The sequence below is a fragment of the Chondrus crispus genome, genomic scaffold (assembly GCF_000350225.1).
Source record: "Chondrus crispus Stackhouse genomic scaffold, scaffold_264, whole genome shotgun sequence".
Taxonomy (NCBI): domain Eukaryota; phylum Rhodophyta; class Florideophyceae; order Gigartinales; family Gigartinaceae; genus Chondrus; species Chondrus crispus.
Genome location: NW_005179144.1, coordinates 103029 through 127461, shown reverse-complemented (window position 1 = coordinate 127461; position 24433 = coordinate 103029). Strand labels below are relative to the sequence as shown.

Below are 24433 nucleotides of genomic sequence, written 5' to 3'. Positions count from 1 at the left end.
CGCGGCGTGGATTTGCTGTTGATAATGCTGTTATGAGCACAGTGCACGCAAAAATTGCTGCGGATCGCCGTGCCAAATATTCGAACGGGCTTCCGTCCCCGGATGCAATCCGTTCTTTTCGTGCCCGAAATCGATCTCTAGCGTACTGCATAGCTGAGAATGTTACCACTGCCCGTCTGGCGGCTGAAAACGTGCCCCACATATCCTCTCTGAGGCAGGCACTACAGCAAGTGGAGCGCGATTATCCAGGCATTTTTTCTGAGCCAAGCAGAATTTGGAACTGGGACGAGACAACAGTTTTGGGAGAGTATGGAAAGAAGGTGAGGTGCTACGCCTCCGCTGTCACACACAGCGGTGGTGCTAGAAGGAGCATACGAGACTCTGGCAAACAAGTCACCGCGGGTATCGCTGTGGCTGCCAGTGGCAACATTGCCCCTCTCTTTAGTGTAGCATTAGGGAAGCGCGTCGTGAGCACGTGGAAGAAACCGCTGAGCAAGGAAGATTTTACTAATTCGCAGGGCGTGCCCCACTGGTTGTGCGGAGGGAGCTGGTTTCCACCAGAAACCGCTCTCCACGTCACAAAGTACGGTTCTGTAGATCGCCAAATTATCATTAAAATCGCAGAACACATCAACCACCATGCAAGAGAAACAGTGTCTCCAGAAAAGCATATTGTGCTTTTGGTGGACGGTCACAGCTCCCGGGATGGTGCAGAGTGGATAAACGCATGCGAAAAGATGAATATTATCCTTGTGCGGCTTCCGGCAAACACAACGCATATTCTCCAACCCTGTGATCAATTCGTCAATCGATCATTCCAGCGCACAGTTAGGGAAACACGAGACCATCTTCTGTCTATGAGCCATTTGTCGTGGCAAATACTGCGTACAACATGAAACTGGCCGTGGCCGGATACCAGTCCATTTCACCGGAGGATGCCAAGGCCTCATTCATAAAATGTGGCTTGGGGCATATGAACTATCGTTTTGTCCATTTCGCCACATTTTCAGGGTCTGCAAATGGGTCCACAGGGGAGCATAAGGATGCTCCTTGTGGGTGACGAGCGTGTTTTAATGCAAAGAACAAATGTGGCCGCACGTGTCATCAACATGAGGCTACAATCTAAAATTCATGCGTTAACAGACGGTAGGATACCAGCGTCACAAGCGCTTACAAAGGTATCTTGTGTCCTTTGGTGAGATTATCGAGTTCAAAACATTCTGATGAGCGAGATACGAGCTCCAAAAATGGCGGTTATGAATCGATCGGGACGCAAAAAAGGTGGCAAAATGCAAGCGGCGGCAGTGTTGACTTCGAAGGTCTCTCACAACAACTACAACATAAAATGTGTATCGCATGTGGAAGACGTAAGCTCAAGGGCTTTCGAATGTATCAGTCGTGCTTCGTCGAGCAATTTGAATTGTGAAAAAGAAAGCAGGGCGCCTGTCAAGGGCGATGGCATTTTGCGTAACTTACAGAGTAGTTTTGGGGGTTCTCTTGATGATATTCCCCTAAAATAGTGGGCAAGGCGATCGGCGGTTGGGTTGCAGGGGAACAAAGGGAGTTCTGGTGGAGATCGGAACTACTCCGCGGCGCGAACGTTGCTCGGCCTGTCGCAGTTGCGGTGAAAGTGCCGCGGGGAGGTGGTCTAAACTGAGCCGGATAGCCTGGAGAGCCGCCAACCAAAGATTTTTTGGTACCGGGAAACTGGCCAGTACTGGGGTAAAGTGACCGATGTTTTGAAAATTCTAAACCGACCCGAATTGAGCCGGTGAGAAGGGTACGATGAGGTAATTTACCTCCGGTTGAATGATAATTGCATGAACACAGCTGCGATTTATCATAGAAACCCTCTTAAATTAATCAGAAATTCCAACACTTTTGTGTTTAAATTAAATTCGTATGTCATGCGAGTACACCGGGGACGGTATTTAGTGTCAGCGCTAAATTAGTGTCACCACGTAAATAGTGTCACTGACACTAATACATGTCAGAGCCCGGGACGACGACGGATCAATCCAGACATAGAACAATCCTTCCTTTGAGCCGGACCCATCTCACTGCCGGTCCGGAGGGATGGTATTGGTATGCGATTCGTTCGGTTCGTTTCGGGAGCACTAATTTGTGCGCGGGAGTGGAGATACGCAGGCATTCATTACTGAAAAGCGTTTTGTACTAAGAACAGGTCAACTGGTCGGTCTTTGGTCTGGTGTATAGGAAAAGGTTGGGCGATGCAGAGTTGTAACAAGAGCCATCTGCGATAAGGAAAGAGGAGGGGGGGCCAGCGTCAGGACTTATGATTAGAGGCAGGCATGTGAGGTTTTGGTAGGACGAAAAGAAATGCTGTAGGCTCTAATGGGATCGAACTTACACTATTCATTGTTACGTTTGACAATATCAGTGACAGTAATACCGTTTTCTCTGAAATAGTGTAAGTACGGAAATAGTATCACTGACATTAATATATGTTTAGGGGTCGATATTTCCATAACGGAAATGGTATCAGTGACACTAAATACCGTCCCCGGGTGTACTGTTTCTCTCTACCTCTCGAGAGCGGTAGCTAGAGAATTCTCTAGAGAAACAGTACTGAAGCTCGCATATACGACATACGAAGCTCCTTTCTTATGCCTGGTGTCTCAACCGAACTACCGAACCAACCAACTCTCATGGCTGTTTCATACATAAACACCACGCATCACAAAATACTGATTAGGGCAGCAACGAAACCTGCTTTGTACTTAAACCTGAATCGTAAAAAGCACAAGTTCGGTTGCGGAAATCTCGTCCAAACCACGATGTACTGCGGTAACCCCAAGTGTCATCGGGATCTATCTTCAATGCAGATGACGTCAAGGGCAAAAGCATTTCTCTCGCATTCAATCTGTTTTCAAGTCATCTTGACGTGAGGAAATGCGATTCTAGACTAGCAACAGAAACTCGCTCTAGCGGGTGCTTTCATCAAACAGCGCTTGAACGAGAGAGTTATTGTAGGGTTCTTGTAGTTGGGTCTTTTAAGTGTGAATTATGTTAGCGTAATCCTGCACGATAATGATCACCTTATGCGACCGAGATTCTCCAACGTGGCTCCTTGGATCTGAACTCGTCTCAGCTGCTTACCTGCGTAATCAAATCCTGCTACATTCTCAGTGAACTTTGCCAAAGGAGCTTAAGCGCCAACTCTATCAGCTCTATTTAAACAGGGCCTTTGGCCTGCACCTTCTCACACTCACTATCGCACCTCATCCACCTCCTGTTCTCCCAACTTTCTTGCCTTCGCTCCAACCTCCCAACCCAAAGACACCAAAAATGAACCGCCTCGCTATCTTCTTCGCCCTCATTATGTGCAATTTCTCCGCCATCAACGCCGCTGTCTTGACGACCGAAAAGGCCACCGAACTAGCCAAAATTATTCGCCAAGGAACTGAATGCTCATATACAAGTTCTGTCACCGCCATGAGCATTTCGGCCTCCTGTTCTTGCGAAGGAAGTAACAGCTCCACTTCTTCCTCCAGCTCGTCTGCCCCGGCCGCACATTTTCACGTGCCTCGACAATGGCTTCAGGGCGAATCGCAACCCCAACCCGAGTCAGACGAATCAGCAGATCTCTGACGGCTGCTGTATTTCCAGCGGTGGTTCACTTACGACCTTCTTCGGCTTCACATTTTGCCGCTTCTAAGAGCATCCCCATCGGTTGGAGAATAAATGAGCAAAGAGCTAAATATTTTCAACACTTGTCATTCAAATACTGGTGCGCATGCCCAGGTGCATTTGCTCACATTTGGCATTTTAGCTCCGACATCAACACACTCCACCGGTGTTGCCAGAGCTAAATGCAGAGACGCACTCAAATGGAGCAGTCTTCATTGGAGGAATAGTTAAATCCTCTGGATTTCGGCTGCTCTGTACCGGCCATTATTGTGATGGGAACGGGGCTCGAGATGGGAGAGGCAATGATTGGGTGGGTTGGTGGGAGCATGTTCTGCACCTGGGAGAGCGGTGTGCGAAAGGGAGCGCATAAACAGGGTGTTGGTTGGGCAAGATCGCATGTACCTTGCGATCGATGCAGAAGGAGAGGCGCAGGTTGGAGAGGGGAGCGCGGCAATACGCGAGCGAAACATGTAGGAGAACGGGAAGGGTACTGTACGAGCAGATTCCCGCGACCAGAAACCAATAACTGCTTCGCACTTGTGTCGTGGACTTTTGGCTTGGGCTATTTTCGAGGTGTAAAACCGACCGATTTGCACCCTGGAAATACCCCCGGGCTAAATAATTTTACCTTTTGACTCCCCGGTGGAGCGGATTCACCAGGGTGTAAAAGCTAAAATTTTATCTTTTAACTCTTTGCTCATGCCGCTGGGGATGCTCTAAGAGGTTGATAACTAATGGAGTAGGCGGCGGGCAGGTTTTCCAAATGTAAATGGGTAGGATGGTTCTATTCCCCTCGCGAGGCACTCTTATGACAGGGTAAACTAGATTCTCTTTTAATGGCAGTTTTCTGTTTGTTTGATAAAGGTGTCGTCCTCCAGTTGATGCAAAACACCTAGCGCAACCTTTGGATTACTTGTTATTCCTAAGTTCCTTAATCGCTTTCATAGGGGTGGTCGGTGATACATTCGTGCATCAATGCCGGAAGTATATTCTATGGAAACAACTGGATGGTGTGACATGCTCTATAAAGCGGACTGTCATGAGGGTAGAAAACGGGCTCTTGTCGGGTGTGGGGGACAGAAAGGGCTTCCGAGGTGATGTGCAAGGTATTGATTCCGAAAGCAAGCTTCAGTGCAGCACCTGCGAAACTGCGGCGAATGCCCGGCGTCTATGGTAGTTTCAAGCGAACACTCCTGGATCGTGAGCCCCAGCAGCATGTTGCAATCGGGTCCGACACGTATTACAAACACGCATTTGCACAGAGATAGTACTGCGCTGGTGGACAAAGTGTCCCACAGCTCCCTCCCCTAAATGGTGAAGATCCGGTCTCCTTTGACGAACCGCACCAATTTACTTGCTCTGGCCGAGGAGAAACACCGTTATTATTCGTTGGCTACGTGTCTTTTCCTGAAGAACGTATTCTGTAGATCCTTATTGAGTTGCAACCGATTTGTTGACAAGCACAACACATTACGGAGGCGCGAAGGATCAAATATACGATACGACAACCATTGTGCTGTCCGTTTAATATATTGCGTCTCTGGTTATTCACCTAGGCAGTGTGCTGCACGTCAGAAGTTTCTACATATGAGTTGAAGTAAAACCCGACGTCCAAAATTTCTTCCACGATCACCTCTGTTGACCGTTGCTCGGCTGCAAGCACGCTGTTCACTCCATATGCCCAAAAGTGATGGTCCTCGAATGTTGGGTTGTAGTTGCACGCCACATATCCGCTTAGCGTTGCACGGTAAGCCACCCTCACTTTCATAGTCCCGCGTGAAGCCCGGATAGTCGAGAACACATACTCCCCGGGCTCCAGTTCAACCTGCACACCGGAACTCAACCCGACCACAATCGTCTGCGCCTCAGACCCGCCCTCTCCCCAACCGGATTCAAACGACAGGCTTGTCGACCCTCCGACGCCGCCGATGCCCTCAAATTTTACTTCGTACTTGATCGTCTGTCCAAACGTCACCGACCCAGACTGCTCCCAACTGGATGTTACTGTGTTCCTCACCTCTTGCCTTGCGGAGACATCAAATGTGGCCGTCTGCGACGACGTATTGTTAAACGGCGTCGTCGAAACAATCACAGGTTCGACCGTTTTTTCAATCACCTCGGCACTGACCGGCTGTATCGTCGTCGTCACCTGCTGCCAGTCGTACGTTGTGTACAAATCATCCCACGGGGTCGGGCTCCGCAAATACGCGTCATTGGGCTCCCGTCCTTTGTACGCACCGACAGCTTGCTTGAGCGACACCTCGCCTAGCCCGAAAGTGGCAATCTCAGTGTCCGAGATGACGTGAATCTCGCTGCCGAAGGCGGAGGCGCTGCTGGGTGTGCCATCATCTCCGGAAGCAGTGATCGAGACTTCAGTTCCCCCGTCCTGGCGGCCGGAGGTTTTGGTCAGATCGGAGGACGTCTGAACCGCAGAGAGGGCTTCAGCGAGAAATACCAGGGCAAACAGAGACAGGAGAGCGAAGAGCGGTCGAACTGACATTTTTGTTGTGTTTGTGGGAAGCGCTATTGGGGGAAGGATGCTTGAGAGAGTGAGAGTGGAAGTGAGGAGGATGACGAGGGTTTGTTGAGGCTTATGTAGTGCTTCACTCTCATCTTCTTTTCCTCTTACCCAACTTAAACTAAGTCGCGGCTCGAGCGGTTTCTGTCAACAGCTGATCAGGCTTGGCAGCCACAGAGAAAATGAAAACACCATCACCTGACGATATCCCTCACCGTAACAATGCTTCCCGATATCCCTCGTCGTAACAATGCTTCCGATCTCTTTCGCTCCACATCCTCGCAGTGGCCTTGGTCGAAACCCCGCAAGCACAAGCCTCATATCTGCTGATGCTGTCATTGACGCACAACAATACCAGTAACGCACGCCACCTTTTCCCAGTTCGCAATAATCCACTACATGCCAGCTACACGCTAATCTTCCTTCCACTTGTTATGGCCGTCATCAGCCGCTGCCGCTAACACTTCTTCTCATCTATCCATAGCCAGCTCGTAATGCTATCGGCGGGTTCAGAGACCCCCCCTCCCTCTAACTCGTGCAACCCACGCCGGGCTCAAACCTCGCTGCCGTTCTAAGGCGTCCCAACCAGCTCCTGTGCGCAGGAAATTGCTTCGGCATGGGTCGGAAGGAACTATTCTTGCTATTTGAAGGCCGGCTGGAGGCCGGTGTTGTTGACAGAACGCTGTCCATGGGCTGTGCCATCCCTCTGCTTGACTTGTTGGTTTACGGAAAAAAGCCGTCATACAGATATGTGAAAGGCGCTACAGCAGCGATGAGTCTCGGTTCCCCTTCCCGCACAGAAACGTCGCGGCTCTCTGACGTAGGAAAAATTTCCAAATTTCCAAATTACCAGCCTGGAAAACTCCTAGAGACCACTCCTGATGTTCGATCACCTTGGCATATCAGTACCTATCCATCTCATGAACTACGCGCTGAGGCACTGTTCGGTAACAACGCATGGGCGGCATTGCGCAGTTTGACCATCAGATACAAGGTTGCATTCTTCGACTAGGTGCCACGGCGGTCGCCGAACTCTCCGCGGATTGTGCCACCACAGATGGTGCTGTCCTCTGTATCATAATCCAGGGCATGAAGTGCGTGTGTGTAAATGAGTCAACAATACAGACGGCGATGCAGAACGCAGAAAGGTAAAGCAAGGGCAAGTACTCGCTGCAGCAAGCTCCGGCTTGTCGATGTCATCGCCGTACTAATGAATATCGCCAATGGACAGGGGGCGATTTTCGTTTCTACGAGCAACCTGTTTTAATCGCGTGCGGTTTTCTATCCGCCCCTGCTTAGTTTCCACAATGCGTTTGAAACGAGTGACAGACTTGTTGCGGTTGCCGGCCGTAGTGAAGATCGGCGCCCCGCTTTTCTTTTTCTTTTGCGCGCGTGGGGGATTTGGCGGCAGACTACTTCCGAGAGTTCCCACCACAGATTGCGGAGCGTTGTTGCCGGAAGGGGGGCGGCTTGCTGCACCCGCAATGTGCTCGCATGAGGGTGCACATTAGATGTGGGTGTGCGTGTGCGTGTCCGTGTGGGTGTGAGTGAATGTGATGTGCCTCTGTAACCCCTGGCTTGGTCCCATTTGCCTTTTCCCGAGCACAAGGTACAAGTTCATCCGGCCTTTAAAAGGCGCACAGTAGAAGAAGATGTTCTTCGGAAGAAAGTAGAATCCATCACATTCACAACCAAGCGCACACCTCCAACCCACGCACCAACCCACGCACTCAAGCAATCCAGTGCTTCTGCCCTACCCAACCCCGTCACCATGTCCCAGAGAATACTTCTCTCGCTCCTGGTCCCGCTGCTCCTTACTGTCCTTACTCTCGCCAGTCCTTCGCCCCAACTCGTTGACACCGTAGCCAAGCCTGCGACCGCCCCTTCATGGGCGCTCTCCACGCGCCAAAGTTCTGAAAACGGGGTCAACATCATCGCTGGTAGCACCGGCTCCGCTACGGCTTACGGCTCGGAAGTGCACGTCATCTCAGACACGGAGCTTGGAACCTTTGGCCTGGCCGGTGACGACCTCAAAGCCGCTGTGGGGGCCTATGCGGGCCGCGAGCCCAACGACGCCTTTGTGCGCAGCCCGACCCCTTGGGACGACCTGTACACGAAATACAGTTGGCCACAAGTGACGACAACGATCCGGCCGGTCAGCGCCGAAGTGATTGACCAAAGCGTGGAACCTGTGATCGTGGCCGAGGTGCCGTTCAACAACACGTCGTCGCAGACGGCGACATTTGACGCTTCGGCCAACCAGGAAGTGCGCAACACGGTGAGCACGAGCTGGAGCAACTCTGGGTCGTTCACGTTCACGCAGACGATGAATTACGAGGTGGAGTTCCAGGGTACTGGCGGCGGGGTCGAGACGAGCTTCGGGTTCTCGAGGGGGTGGGGCGAGTCCGGCGAGGAGTCGCAGACGATCGTGGTCGGGCTGACGTCGGGCGCTTCTGTGGAGCTCGAGCCGGGAGAGGCGGTGTTTGCAACGATCCGAGCATCCCGGGGAGCGATGAAGGTCAGGGTGACTTACTTGGCGACGGTTGGCGGGTTGGTGGCGTGCAACTACAACCCCACGCATAACGACCATCACTTTTGGGCATACGATGTTAATGGGGTGCTCAGAGCCAAGGAGCTCCCCACGGAAAGGCTGGTCACGCAGGAGATTGAGGTCGGATATTTCTTTGACTCTTACGTGGAGACTTCGGATGTTAGCCGTATTCGTTGATCATGGTGTGCTTCTTGGATGACTTCAATAGAACTGGCAATCGTTCACGAGATATCCATTGCGACGGTAAAGCATGTAGCAGTACGACACTGATAGAGAGCCCTGGGCTTTCTAGTATCGACCGACCATATCCATAAATTATGCTTTCGAGCGCTTTTTCAGCATCTTGCACGCTCAATGCGTATTGACTCCGCCCGAAAAAGTGGGAGATTCTTCCATCTCATATCGTAGGCACACTCTCAAAGCAGCCACAGGGTTTTGGATAAATTTTCGGTCGAGGGGCAGGCATTGAGTTTGGACGCGCCGGGTGCGCAGAAAGCAGCCTCCCGTGCATCGCGAAAGCTCCCTAGGAAGGGTCCTTGGCGGATCAACGCATCACACAGCGGCCTGCATCGTTGCGCAGTGCAGGCGTTTGATCAAAGGGTAAATGCCAGTTCTCTTGCGGCCATGCCCCTCTCACGTTGTAGTGAGCGCCAAGAGCGGCGGCAACGCACGTCGGGGCCGGAGAGGATGCTCGGCTCGACGATCTGTCTAGCGGAGCTTCCCGACATCTATGGCAGCGGATCAGGAGAGAGTTTTGTCTACAGTATGTGTGTAGATACACGTATCTACACGTTGTACATGTGTCATGAACTAAACGACACGGGACACGTGTATGCGTATGATAATATATATATAGACGCCATACTTATAGTAATACTTACAGCATTATATGTACATGTCGGAAGCTACACGTGTAATAAGGGCGCGATGATATGAAGGCAGCGCGACGACGAGTACTGTAAATAAATTCAAAACCGCTTCTCGCCTGAAACGCGCTCTACTCCCATTGGTTGCCTCATTCTCATTCCGCTTCCAGTAGACTGTTTGAAAAAGCGACGATTCAATACCCCTAGCGTTCATTTTTAATGATCACTACAGTGATCATTAATTTTCACGCTTTGTAGCTCACTTTTTACCCAGTGTTTCGAGCTATCAAAATGCATGTCGATAACGGCTAATCAGACGAGTCGACTCGAAAAGGGTTGGCAGAAATCAGCCAAGTCTCACGGTTTCGCGATGCTTCCCAAGTGACACCTGGGGACCGCTCATTTTGGGCTAAGTCCACTGTAGTGATCACACACACATGTTCACTACAGTGATCACAAGGGCTCAAAAGCGGCCCTTTGAGGTGATTTTGCTACATATTTCGGACAACGGAGCCAAGCACTGCTCAGCCGTGCCATTGAAGCTGTGCTTTGGGCGGTGAAGTAGTCGCTGGGATCACAGAGCACGCGCACCGCAGCAATGGCAACGCTGGATGAGCGATCGCGTCCATGACGGCCGGAGTCCGCGCGTGCATTTATGGATGCGCCGGCCGTGCGGACGCCCGCTGCGAGGCGCGTCCGAAGCTTGCGACAGCAGCCGGACTACCGGTCGCGGCCGCGATGCGCACGTTCAGTGCCCGCCAGTGCTCACTTGCCACGTTCGTTTACGTCGCGGAGATGCGACTTTGTGACTGCGTGTTAGTTGTCAAGCTGCTAGGAGGTAAAGAGCGAGGGGACGGGGGTTTGTAGGGAGAAGGTGTGTGGTTTTATCGGGGAAGAGCATGGGGGGAGGAAGGCGCAAAGGAGGACACAGAGAAGAAGAGCGAGTGGGTCGATTTCAAACTGCACAAGGGCCTACTGAATGTTGTTAGCGGTCAGGCTGTTGCATGAGCTCTCCTCCGCTTTGAGGCTGCCGACGTGGTCCTCGTGTCTTTGTCTTGCGAGCGCTTCGCTCGAGTCGAGGGCCTCGGAGGTCGACCTTGCGCATCACTCGACGCGGCTGAAGGGGCAGCGAGCGAGTGGCGGTGATATCTCGTGAAGGTCACGGGCAATGTATCACGGTGCGCACTGTGTCAACTTCCGCGCTCGGTCTGCACAGTTTTTCCAAGAGGCGCGATCGCAGCACATGGCACCACTGCGTTCCTATCGTCGGAGCTGAGAGCTCCCGCCAGAGTGTTTCTTGCCAGGCTTGGGTCTCGAGGGGAACGGTCAGCAATAACTCTGCGAGTTTGCATGTTGATGCCATGCAGAGCAGGATCTTGACCCGGGGTGGACACGGAACGTATAGGCTGGGGTACTACGGATTTGCTCCGCGGCTGTTTCATGACCCGGATCTGAAGCGTTTTCGCTGTGTGCCACTTATCAAAGCAGCTCATTCTGTAGTTGTCGTACACATTCTTACATAGATGAACGTGGCATAAGTGACAGCAAAATACTGAGCGATGCCCACGCAACATTGGTGTCTGACTTTCACCCGATCGGAGCTCCGCCTGGCGCGAATTATTCCCACAAAGTCCCCAGTATTTTGCTTCTGCCCTTTGCCTCCCTTGATGTCCCGCGGAGCGGCGCAGCCTCTCACCATCCCCGCTGTTCAAGAACCTCAACCAATGCCGCTTGCGATGTTTCGCTGCACAAGCCAACTGCTGGATCTCAGCTCCAGTCGTGATCGTGTGCCCAGCTTGAAGAAGCTCATCAGATTGCAGACAATTACCGGACCCCCTGTCGATCTCATCGGCATACGCCAGTACATCAAAGCAGGCATCGTAAACAAAGTCTGCCAACGACTGTACATCGTTCGCACTTGGCCTGAAAGAGTTGATGTCTCTGAACAACTCTGGCGTTTTGAGAAGATCTGTGGTGTAACTACCCACGTCCCGACCACTCGGAAACGAGGGGGGATTAGTGTGAGGGAGCGCGCGGCGCGGGGTACCCACGCGAGCGCGGACCGATCGGAAGAACTCGTAAAGAGGGAAGGCACACGTGGCCGGTGACGCGCAGCTGAGTGGAGGTGCTATAACCACACAGCCGGTCACGGGTTAGAAGCCTGAGACTTAGAGGTAAAACCGGACGGAGTTAGCAAAAAGCCGTAAAGGGAAGGGAGGCGAGTTTGCCCCCGTTTACTGGAACGGGGCAGGTGCCCCCGGTCTTAACCCCTAAGTGGGACGTCAGGACACCTGTCCCGCTACCGTAGCTGTTACATACTGTATACCAGCTACTGTACTAAATTGGCTAATTTGTACCATTAACCACTAATTGCTAATTACTTACCGGACGGGTCGCACACGTGTGCCTGTGGCCACGACCGGCGCCAACGTTTGTGCCACGTGTACGCCGTGGAGGTACTACTGTGCTTTCAGAGGGCGCGTGCACGATTACTACAGTAGTAACCGCTCGTCTCGACGGTTCTCATCTCCCACCGGGGGTCGCGGTGTGGAATTGTATCACAGACCCCCTTCCTTACTTCGCGACACGTCCCCGTCGCGGCTGGTGGTTGACATGACCGGCTTGCAGAGTGTCCCATCCGTACGGAGAAGCCCGCGCCGACCACGGGGGTGCGGGCGGACTACGGCCGACTCCATAGGGGAGCCTATGGAGTTTTTGGTATTTAACCGCGTCGGATCCCCTGGGGCGGCAATGGGTCCCCTCACGCTTTCCTTTTCTCCCACATCACCCCACACCACGCACCCCACTATCTCCACTTCCACATCTCGTCTCATCCCCCTGTCCTCATCCCGCATGGACAACCGATCATCCGAGCGGGGTCACCCCCCTCGGGCTCAGCTCCCTACGGCGCCAGCCGCGCCGGTCCCTACCTTTCACCCGGCGCTGGCGGCGGGCCCCGTGGGTCAACCCGCGGCGAGCACCGCAGCCCCGCGGGTGCGGGCTTCGGGCGCGGGGGTTCTTCCCTCGCGCGGCCCTCTTGCCGTCCAGGGTCCACTGCCGCGCCCTCTGCGCTCAGCCCCGGCTCCCCAAGTCGGCGAGACGACCGTACTGAGACGGTCCCCCGACTGGGTTGTAGCCACGGGGCAGACGGCGGCCGGGGCGGGTGACCGCCCGGTACCGCCGGACCCGTACGCGACCACGCCCCCGGCGACAGAGGCGCCGCTATCCGGCTGGCTCCGGACGGGTGTTCGTGCCGTTCGGAGTTTGTTGCCCGGGGCCGACTTAGACCACCGGATTCTCCGGGGTGGTCGCAACCCCTCACAGGCGCAGCCGCCGAGGTCCGCCGAGGCTTACATCAGAACGGCCTTCCCCGATGCCGCTCCGTTTGGGGCCATCCCCAGGCGGCGGGGTATCCACACGCCCTCCCCTCGCGGACGAATCCGCCAAGACACTCGCTCGGCCGCTTGGAGGACCCGCTGGGTCCACGTGCCCCATCGCGTAATGGCGGATTCCCGTTCGGAACTTCTGTACATCCGCTGTGCGGGTGAGGACCAGTACCATTCGCGGTTGTTCGACCTCTTCGAGAGGTTCGGCGGGGACGTGGATCCTAAGCCCCACGTGCAGTTGGTGGCATTCCCCCGCCCGTTCGACCGGTGGTACAGTGTGGCCGACCGTGTGCGGTGGGGCGAGAATTCCGCCAAGGAGAGCCGGCTGCGGTGTCGCCGCGCCGATGCCTACTTCCACATGTGGCACACGACGGAATTCTTCGCCGTGCCCACGGGCGCTCGGGGGCGGCTATACCCAGCCTTACCGGACGGTTGGAGCAATCTGGAAACTCCACAGTACCTCTGCGTACCCACCCCCAGCGTGCTGGCGTATGCCGCAGCGCGGTGGATGCCGGACGGTTCCTTCGGGCGAGAGGCGACGCCCGGGATGCGTCGACTGATCGACGCCATCCTGCTCTCGGAGTGGGCCGTCCTGGCGTTGCTGTGTTTCTTACACGCCGCACGGGACGGCCTCCCGTTCTTCACAAGGTGTCCGGACCCTCGCCTGGCGAGCCGGAACGGGAACGAACCCGGCGAGCGAGGCTCTCTCTTCCGGTTGTCGGCGGGGCTTCGGCAGCTCATCCGATCGGTCGGGGTGGCCGCCATCCTCGAGGGGACGTCGTTCGACCCAGTTGGCGCAGAGGCCATCCTCCATTTTTCCGAACGGTTGGACTGGTCTCTTCCAGAGCGCGGAGACTTCGTGTGGTACAGTTGGGCCCGCGGCTGCTCCTTGAGGATGCGGCATTGGGATGGTACGTCGGCGGAGGCCGACAACTGGTACGACCCCCTCCCGGACGATGGGTCGCCGTCGTACGGTGCGGCCATCGCCTCCGGTGACGGGTGGGGCGCCGCAGTTGCCTCCGCCGGGACTCCCCCAGAACCGTCCGTGGAGTCTCTGCCCGTGTCGACCTCGCCGGTTCTACTGATGCCGGGTGACCCCGCCCTCGGAGAGGGCCTTCCAGTCGGTCCCTCAGCGCCCCCTAGGGTGGGCGACGCGATCACTCCGGATTCGCCACCGCCGGCCACGGAAACGCCGGCTATGGAAGTGCCGGTCACGGACTCCGCCCCGGTGGGGGCCCCTCGCGAGGTTCTTACTGTCGAGCCCGCGGGGGATAACCTCCCTGCGGTAGCTACCGGATCGGGGCCGGGCTCCGCCGTCTTCCCCGTCAGCGAAATGACCGCGATGGGGACGCAGACCCCCTCGGTGGCGGCCGATGGAGCCCCGGCTGTGGCACCCGCGAACGAAGCCCCCGTCTTGGTCCCGGACGCGCAGGCCGCCCTGCGCGCTCTGCAGATGGAGTGCGGCTACGCGGGTGTCCCTGCACCGACCACCCTCGCGGCGGCTTTGGAGTCCCCGCGCGCCTGGCTGGTCGAGGCTACTCAGCTCAGGGCGCGGGTGGCCGCCTTGCAGTTCGCCATCCGCCAACGCGACACCGGCGAGGATCTCCTGCGCAGTGAGACGATGGTGCGGATCCGTGTGGCACAGGACCACCTCGCCGTCTTGAGCGAGCAGGTGTCCGCGAAGAGACCGTACGGTGCAGTCGATGCTGATCCCACCAGCGCGGCGGTGCGGGGAGCGGAGCCCTCTGCCTACCGCCAACGCCGTCAGTGATGCCAGTGGGGGAGGCGGGGAGAGTAGCGAACTGCCTCCCGGGACCAGGTCCCATCCATTCCAGTAAATTGCCCCCGTTCTCGTTCTTCTTCCTCTCCTTCACTGCCCTTCCCGCTCGGTACTGTAATCTCTCCGCGCCGGTCGTCATCATGGCGGCTGGGTTACCCTCTGGCTCATGCCGGCGAGACTCCGCGCGGTGATTGTACCAAGTGGTCGCGGGAAGGGTCCCCCAGCTATCCCCGCGACACCGGAGGGCATCCGTCCGGTAGGTAATTTAGGCCGGATTTTACCGCCCCGCGGCGGGTGGCTTTTTCAGCGCATTGACGAACTCCGATTGGGTACTCCCCGAGGATCGGAGGCGTCTTGAACCGCCGCCGTGGGCCAGCGGCCACACGTGCCGGACGGTGTATGCCGCCCGCGCACCTCGTGGTCCACAGTGCCCTGGAGCCTCGGCGAGGTCTTCCCCATACAGTATTTACGCGCTGGGTTCCGTCTCTCGGCAGCGGGTGTGCACCGGGGTGCCGCGCCGTTTGACCACCGCCGCGTCAGGTCGTCCTGCCGGCGGGTCAGCTTCCTCCGCGCCGGTCCATCCGGTACGGCTCGAGCGGTGGCACGCAGGGGATCCGCGTGCGCCGTAAACGGGTGGTGGACGCCTGGAGGAGAACCTCGGCGGAGTCGCCACCATCCGCGCCGGGTATTCCGGTGCGGGGTTTGGGGTGGCGTACGCGGCGTTCCGCGTGCGTCTGTGCCAACCTCGCCCCTTCCTGTGCCGGGTCTTCCGGCGCGGGGTTTGGAGTGGGGCACGCGGCGTTCCGCGTCCGTCGGTGGCGATTGGCCGCCGCCCGGGCGAGGTCCTCCGCGGGATCGTCCAGCCCCGTGCTGGGCTGCCCAGTGCGGTGTTAGCGGTGGCGTGCTGCCGCCCGCGTGCGCCCGAAGCGGTCTATGAAGGCCTGGGGGAGTCCCTCCGCGGGTTCCCAGGTATCGTTTGCTGGGGCGTAGCCATACCAGCGGACCTTGTACTAGGTTCCTGTGCGGTTCTCCCGGTGACCCACCAGATGGTCGACCACATACTCCGCGGCGGTTCGGGTTCTCCGTCCGCCGCAGGCTGGGTCGGGGCGGCCGCAGTGACGTCGCGGGGTCCCCGCGGCATCCGGGTTATCCGGTCGATGCTCACGCGGTTTGAGACCCCGTCTTGATCGACGACCACTGTGGTCTCCGTAGCGGATCGGACCCGAAACGGGCCTTCCGTTTTCGGCAAAAGCTTGACGGAGGGTCCCCCGTCATTACTTGGCAGGTCTCCCCGTTCGGTACTCGTCAATGGCCGAGGTGGGCGGTCGACATAGACCAGGTCTCCCACCTCGATGACCGGACGGAAACGCACCTTCTTATCGAAGTCGGCCTTGTATCGCCTTTGCGCCGCGGTTAGTTTCACCCGCGTGCGCTCAAGGGCGTCGCGGAGTTTACGCAGCGTTGCGTGCTTGTACTGTACCGGGGTCCTCGGATCTTCCGTGTTGGAGACGGCATCCTGCGGTACAGTACCAGGCAGTGCCAAACCGGACGGTGGTCACGTCAGCACCAGGTCGAACGGGGTTGTCTCCGTCGACCGGGGGACCTGCGTGTTATACGCAAAGGTCAGGGGATGGATATATTCGTCCCAGTCCCTCTGATGCCCCGCCACATAATGTCGGAGGCGCTGTACCAGGGTACGGTTGAGCTGCTCGGTTTGCCCATTCGTCTCGGGGTGATAGGCGGTAGTCAGGCAATGCCTCACCCCCAGGAGGGCACACACCGCGTCGAAGAACTTGGCGGCAAACTGCGGTCCGTTATCGGTTAGCACGTAACGTGGTGCGCCGTATACGTAGACCCAGTTGTCCAAGAAGGCGTTTGCCACAACCGACGCGGTGATGGTCTGTAACAGGATACTGCGCGTCAGCTTGGTGAACCGGTCGGTCATGACGAGCACTTGGCGATTCCCGTGCGCCGTCTTCGGTAAGGGGCCGAGCAGGTCCATTGCAACGAAATCTAGCGGTCCTGCCGCTGGAAAGAGCTTGAGATCCTTCTGGTGCCTCACCAGGGTTCCCCGGGTGGCAGCGCATGACGCGCAATTCCGTACGGTACTGAAGGCGTCGTTGGCCATATGAGGCCAATAATATTCCCGCCGGAGGGTATAGTATATCCTCGTACCGCCCGGGTGTCCGGCTAGGCGGGGATGGTGAGCAAGGTACATTACCTTTGGTCTCAACCGTTTAAGTACGACCCGCTGTAGAGTCCCGTCGAGGGGGGACTTGCGGACGAGGAACCCGTATCGATCCACATCGTAACGGGAGTCTGGGTTCCCTACGGTTTCGGCGGCCGCCCTACAGAAGGCGTCCTCGGCCTGCTCCCGAAGAAACTCTTCCACCGTTACGGATGAGACGTCGCGTTCTTCGGGTATAACCGCGAACGCGTGCTCAGCTCTCCCCGAGTCGACGGGGGTCTCCCAGTATACGGTACCTTGGCGGGGGTTATGCTCCCCCTCTCGCCATTGTACCGCGAAACACGGGACCTCGTCGTCAACCGGTTCGGAGGTTGCGCCGTCAAATCGGAGGCGTGATACATCATCCGCGAGTTGGTGCTTAATCCCCGGTCGGTACTGTACGTCCTAGTCGTACTCGGCTAGGCGGAGACGCCAGCGCGCTAGCCGGCCGGAGCTATCCGCCAGGTTGAGAACCCAGTGGAGGGCCTCATGATCCGTACGGAGGTCGAACGTATTCCCATACAGGTATGGTCGAAGCGTGAGAATACTCCACACGACGGCGGGGCATTCCTTCTCGGTAGTGTTGTAGTTCTTCTCCGCGTCCGTGAGAGCGCGGCTCCAATAACCGATCGGTAGACGGTCGCCGTCCGGCTGCTCCGGTAGCAGGGCGCAGCCGACGTGGTACGCGCATGCGTCTGTATCCAGGGTGTACTTCTTTCCGTAACGGGGTAGGGCCAATATCGGTGGGGACACGAGGCGCTTCTTCAGTTCCACGAACGCCTCGTATTCCTCATCGGTCAGGACTTCGAACTCGAAGGGTCAGTTCTTGCCCGTTTTCCGGTTCAACGGAGCGGCTATCTTCGCGAAGCCCTTCACGAACCGGCGGTAAACATTGCACATTCCTAAGAATGACCGCAATTCCGTTTGGTTCTGGGGAGGTCGAGCGCGCTCGATGGCGACCACGTTGCGGCGCTCGACCTCCAACCTGCCTGGTCGAATAACGTGTCCCAGGTAGGTGACCGAGGTGTCGAAGAAGGCGCACTTCGACAGTTTCAGCGACACCCCCGCGTCCCGCAGTAGGCGTAGAACCTCGCGGACATGCGCGACGTGTTCCGTTACGGTCTTGGAGTAGATGATAACGTCATTCGGGTAGACCAGTGCGGTTTCCCATTTTACCCGCGATAGTATGATGTCGACGGCCCGCTCAAAGGTAGCGGGGGCATTCTCCAAACCGAACGGCATGCGGAGGAATCGGTACAACCCGCAGTGCGACGCGAACGTCGTCTTGTCGCGGTCCTCGTCGGCGATTTCTACTTGCCAATACCCGCTGTTGCAATCCAGCGTGGTAAAGACAGTAGCGTCGCCGAGGGCATCGATGCCATCGTCCATCCTCAGCAACGGATAGGAATCCCGAACGGTGACTGCGTTGAGCTTTCTGTAGTCGACACAGAACCGCATGGTACCATCCTTTTTAGGGATAAATACCACGGGGCTTGCCCATTCGGCCGTGGCGGGTTCGATTACCCCTGCCTGGAGCATGCGGTCGATCTCCGTTTTCTCTTTTTCCCGTGCGGTTGGTCCAGCGCGGTAAGGTGCCTGGTAAATCGGGCGAGCACCGGGCTTGAGCTCAATCCGGTGCTTCGTGGCCACGATTTTTCCCAGCCGGCCGGTCCACATGTCCTTGAATTCGGACAGTACCTCGAGGATCTCTGAGCGTACCTCCTCGTCCTCGGCACCGATGTGGACGTCCTCCTGCCAGGCGTTGGGGTCCTCCTCAGGGGCAGCAGTGTCTTCGGGTTTATCCGTTCCAGCCGCCGCGAGGGGCGCCTTGGGCGGCGTGGCTTGTTCAGCCCCGCCCTTATCCGCACGGTTGTCGGCGGCTTCTTCCGCGCCATCCTTTGCGGTTGAGAGGTTGGAATTAAATATCCCTCCCCCTTCCTTAGCTTCGGCCGCGGAAGCGGCCGAGTCGCCAAGGGTCAGGATGTGAGTGGGCGACGGAAGAGCCAGTCCGACTACGGTATGCTTCGGGATGTGAACCGAGCGGTGCCCAAAATTGCTGAGCATTACCGAGAACGGTTTTCCGGGGGCAACATCCACGACCCCCTGTGCCATGAGGGTCAAATTCTTGTGCGCGGTTTTTGGGGAGTTCTGTAGAAAACACAACCCCCCCATCGGCGTGGCGACCCTCACCATGGCCTGCGTCATCGGGGGAATTGTCACCCCTCTGACGAGGCCGATCTTCCGTGACGGTGTGTTGGCGGGGAACGACACCTGCTTCCGTTCGGGTTTATCCGACGGCGGTAGTTGTTGTGCGGTGCTCCTCGAGGCCATCTTGCGGTCGTGCCTCGAGGGGATTGTTCCGACCACCGCCACGGGTGGCGCGTCGTGGAACACGACCTTCCGTTGCGGTGGGAGGATCGCCTTGACATGGCGATCCAGGAAGGTCGTACCGAGGATACAGTCCACGGCGAGGCTCGTGACTACCAGGAACGGGACGCCCGCCACAAACTCACCGATTCGGACGAGCAGGGGGATTTCCCCTAGTGCCTTCATCGCGCGGTTTGACGCGTCGATGAGCGCTGGGCTCCGCACCGGTTTTATCGATGGTCGCCACGACTCGGCGACACACCGTAAATGGATGAGGTTCGGGCCGGCTCCTGAGTCAATCACTGGCGTGATGGCGACCATCAACGCCTGCTTCTGACCAACTGTCGCGGAGATCTTTTAATTCTGCTTCTTGAAGAAGCAGATGGCCTGGACTTCCGTTCGGTTACTCGGCTGCGCTTCCACTGGCGCAGCCGGATCGGGGGTGCCTAAGCTTCTGTGGCTGGGCACGGGGAGAGACGTCGTCGCCTCTACGCGTCCTCCCCGGCTTCCCCGTCAGCAACGAGTCCTCGCGGATTTCTTCCGCGGCTTGCGCCACGTGGTCTTCGGTAGGGCCGTGGTGCGGCTCCTCTACCACGTTCACGCCCGCGGGTCCGTCGGACGCTGGTTTCTCCAAGCGGACGGCCCTTGCGGTTGAACGGGGATCCCGGGCGGAGGCCCTGCCGGATGCGTAGCTTCTGGTAGTTGGCCTCTCGTGCCTCCAGAAGCTTGGCCCGCAGGCCCGCATCGGCAACGACGGGACACTCCTCTTGTCGGTGCGTAGTGTCAAGGCAGAACCGACACGGCGGCGGTCCGGGGAATCCCCCACTGGAGAACCGGACCCGTGGGTTCTGCCCCTGCCTCCCGTACGGTCCTGCGCGCACATCGCCCCGGTTGGCGGGCGGACCCGCGGCGCCTGATGCCCAGGCTGCCGGCGACGGGTGATAACTCGTCGGCGGCGAGCTTAACGAGCTCGGTGTCGCTGTGTGGTCCGTGACGGCCAAGATTTCTTCTGCCACGGATCCTCCAGCTGTCGGGATGTCGGATGCCGACTCAACCGACAGCACGGGCCGTGTCCTGGCGGTACGTTCGAATCTTCTGGCCGCTCCGGACGGCTCCCGGGATGCCATGGCTGACATCCCCTGCCGGCGGGAAGCCCGATTGGTTTCCCCGATCGCTTGCGCGTATCGAGCCACGGATTGGTAATCCACATCCGGGTGCGTAGCGAGGTAATTGCGGGCCTGCGCGCACGTGGCGGGAAGTAACCCCTCGACGAATAGGGACTTCAACCGCCGGTCGGAGAATACCGTACCGCATCAGAGGGCCTTGTCCCAGAGATGGTTACTGTAGACCTCCTCCGTCATGTTCGAACTTTGACGGAAGGAGGTCACGTCACCAACCGCTTCGGAAATTACCTCATCGGTCGCATAGGTACGCAAAAAAAAGTTGACGACCTGCGGGTACGTCCTGAGCAGTTCGCGCCGCTCCACTTCAACCGCCATGGTATTTCCATTGAGACGGGACTGGAGTAGGGCGTGAGCCTGACCGGTGAGGTAGAATTGGAAGCACCACACGGCGGCTCCCTCGGTGATCCCGTTGTGGTCACACGCCATCTTGAGGCGTGCGAGGAATCCCAATACCGCAATCGGATCTTGACCACAGAACGTGTGGGACCTCATCTGCATGTCCAGTGTTTTCCGGTAACGGTTAATGTGCCGCGCTACTGTAGAGTCGTAGCGCGAGCTCCGCCGTTCCAGGCGGTAGGTCTTGTAGTTGACGGCCTTGGTAAACAGGTCATTGAGCGGCCTGATTACCGTAGGCCGTCGCTCGTCGCCCCTTGGAGCAGCCCGGTGGTGTCTGCTTGAGCGACGACGCTCCTCACCCGTCTTGGTACTGTAGTCTTCCGAGTCGGGCGGTTCTTGCCGGTGACGGTCTCGGCTTCTATCGCGGCGTGCCCTGTGGCCCCGCCTGCGAGAACCTTCCGAACCGGATTGGTCGTCATCGGAGGGGTATCTTCCCCCTCCGGCATCGCGGTATCGCCCGTGGCGTGCCTCGCGGTTATCGCGGTATCGCCAGCGGCGTTCCTCGCGGTTTTCATCCGTCCTGTGACGGGGGTCTTCTGCATCGGAAACCGGGTGTATTCCGCTTCGGTTCTGCGCGTTCGGGGTGCACGTCTTGTGCTCAACCGGTACGGGTCCCGATTCTCTGTCTCGGGGAGCCCCAGGCGGGTGTCTGTCCCGCGGGGGTCGCCCGTACCGGCGAGTATGGGGAGGACATTTTCTGTGGTCCTCCCTTTAGCACCGTGAACGGTTTGGAGATAGATGGCTCTGGCCTCCGCGTGAGGATCCATCCTATCAATCCCGGGTACGGCGCTGGTCGGATCAGCGATATTAAAGCTTGAGTCCGGAACGGTTTCACAGCGCGGCGGCGGCGGCGGTACCGCGCCTCCCGTTTCGGTAAATGTCGTGGCCAGACGGATGGCCACGGCGGAGCTAATAGCTCCCTTTAGAGCCAATGCCGTCGGAGATTCGTCCTCCTCCGCAGCGAGCGCTGCCACCACCTCGTCGCGTACGAGGGGGGCGATCTTCTCGTCCAGCAGGGCGCGGAGCGTTGTGTCCGCATGCTCCGCCGCCAGTGTTGGTGCCGTTCGGTCGAGGCAAACCTGGACGACCTGCGGTAGTTCCTCAGCGAGGAAATCCTCCATCCAGGTTTGTAGTCGCGGGAGTAACGCGTCGTACAGTACTTGTACGCGGTTCCCCCCACCAGCCGGTAGCCCTGCGGTGGTGTCGGAAACCGAAGGGGTCTTCTGGCCCCTGGTAGACGGTGGGCCTAGAAGCGCTTCCAGATTGTCGATCCGGGGGCGCTGTGCGCCTCTGCCACTGCGGGTACTTGCTCGCCCGGAGGCGGTATCTTCTCCGGCGGAATCCGCATGGTTCATCGTCGATGATCACTGGCGATCGACGCTGTGATTTTAGACCTCTTCCAATACGATCGGTAGTTGCTCGCGCTGGCGATCCAGTGCGGGCTCAACCTCTGTAGTTATTCCCTCCACAAGAGTACCAAAAGGTAATGTAACTACCCACGTCCCGACCACTTGGAAACGAGGGGGGATTAGTGTGAGGGAGTGTCGTGCACTAGAGCCACGTGTGGCGGCTGTAGGCAGAGCGACGCGCGTTCGGACGCGTAAGGAAATTCGGGAGACCACCCGGTGGATGACCGGAACCGGGATCCGGGCGCGGCTTGCGCGGTAGAAAAGTAGCAAGGTAGTCAGCAATAAAAGGGGGAGGAATTAAAGGAAAAACAGAGCTAGTAAAACGGAGAGCACAGTAGTTAACGTAGGTCTCGCGCGGGGTGATCGACGCGCGCGGGGAAGGCAGTTGGGATTCCAGAGGTGTAGATGGCTCGGTCGGTATGGGCGAGCCAGTACCGAGTCGAGGCTACAACCTGGAATCCAGAAACCAAGGTAAAAGACCCGAGGCTTCGTGCCTCTTTACTTTGAGTATCGAGTTAACTATATAGTCCCCGTCGCCGTAATGGCGAAGCTAAATTATACTGTAAATTTGAATAACTAGGGAAGAACGGGTGTAGCCCCGAGGGGACCAAGTACAGCCCCCATAGGCCCTATGGGATGGGGAGGGATTACACGTGTCCACGGGGAGGTCCGGTAGAGCGGCAGGGGAGTCCACGGGTACCCGTGGTACACGTGGTGGCGGCGAGCGCGATTCTGGCCGCTAGGGACAGCTGTCCCGCTACATAGCACAATGCACTACAGATCCCCCTTCTTAGAGAAACAGGCGTCCCCGGGTGTATGTAGGGTAGAAATAATTGCCAAAAAGGGCGGCAGCGCCGGGGTATTGACAGAGAGAGGACGAGGGAGGTCGTGTGTGGCGAAGCGAGCGGGCGAGTGCCGAAGAACCGGTCCAGATTTCCCTCTTTTCGGCCAGCTTGAAGATCAACAATCCGGCCTGGTTTCGGAAGTATCTCGAGATTCCCAAGTCTCCTCCCCCTTGTCCCTTCACCTCCCCATTTTTTCTTTTCCCCCTTTTTCCTTCCTTCTTGTTATCCCTCGTATTTCCCTCACGCGGCATCGGCTGCACGCGAAGAACGCCGTTCCAGGCGGGAGACACTCGGGGGACAGTACCAAGAGTGATGGAACGGTTCCATAACCCATACGGGGAACCGGATGAGACGGGCGGTCCGAGTTTGTACGGCTGGCCGGCTCCACGGGAGTTACGCGACAAGAACATGGTCGATGACCCGCTGGTGTTCGAGCGCGCACCGTTTCTCGATGCCGCGGGTTTACGGGACAGTCACCTGATTCGGCGGTATGCGGACGTGACGGGGGCTCTCCCCGGGGGTCTCAGCTTACGGGCTGTGTGGTCTCGTGATTTCTCCTTCCGCCTCGCGGTAGAGGGGGAGCACGTGTGGCCGAAGCATCGCTGCGAGGGGCGCGGGCGACGTCAGAAATATATGGCAGCGCTGGTGTGTCGGCTTGCACGGACGCCGTGTAACCGCCCCATCCCTGTCGAGTGGGACTTTGACACCTGGGCGTTTCGTACGGAGGGAGACCGTGGTTACGTCGCCAATTTAAGGCGGGTGTTGGACGATTTGCCGGCTCGGGTAGAGGAGCCGGCGGTCGAGTACTTGGCTTGGGACAAGCCCATCCTTCCTCCGAATTTTGAGGAGTATGTAGAGCGGGAAAGCAACCCGAGGTATTACGACAAGCTCAAGTTCGAGCGTCGGATGCGGAACGCCCTCGGAATTTTTGTGGCGTATGAGTGGATCGAGGCGACGACCTTTCAACCTCGATCCCGATATGAACGGTACCCGCAGGTACCGTCTTGGTTCTCGAAATACGAAGTCCCAGCTGACTTCTTAGCCGAAATTCCACCTTGCCTGGTGTATTTCGGCTTGAGTCTCAACGACTCGCCGTGTTCCCCTCGCTGGATGGTTGTTCTCAGCGAGTGGATCGCCATTGTTGCGAAACGGTTCATATGGTCGTCCATGGATGGACGGCTATATGTGTTACCGACCATGATACTGTAATGTCTACGCAAGTTGAACTTGGACGAGGTTTTAGGGGGAGCGTG

The 24433-nt window shown here is 57.4% G+C and overlaps 2 protein-coding genes; both read left to right on the top strand.

Annotated features, from left to right (window-relative positions):
* Positions 1-7392: 7392 nt before the first annotated feature.
* Positions 7393-7680, top strand: CHC_T00005021001 (hypothetical protein). The gene has a single exon (XM_005716384.1). It carries the CDS (start codon positions 7393-7395, stop codon positions 7678-7680), a length of 288 nt encoding a protein of 95 aa, XP_005716441.1.
* A 260-nt stretch (positions 7681-7940) lies between these two features.
* On the top strand, positions 7941-9061 carry CHC_T00005020001 (hypothetical protein). XM_005716383.1 is given in 2 exon segments: positions 7941-8897; positions 8898-9061. 1 exon segment carries the CDS (start codon positions 7941-7943, stop codon positions 8895-8897), a length of 957 nt encoding a protein of 318 aa, XP_005716440.1. The 3' UTR covers positions 8898-9061.
* Positions 9062-24433: the final 15372 nt, after the last annotated feature.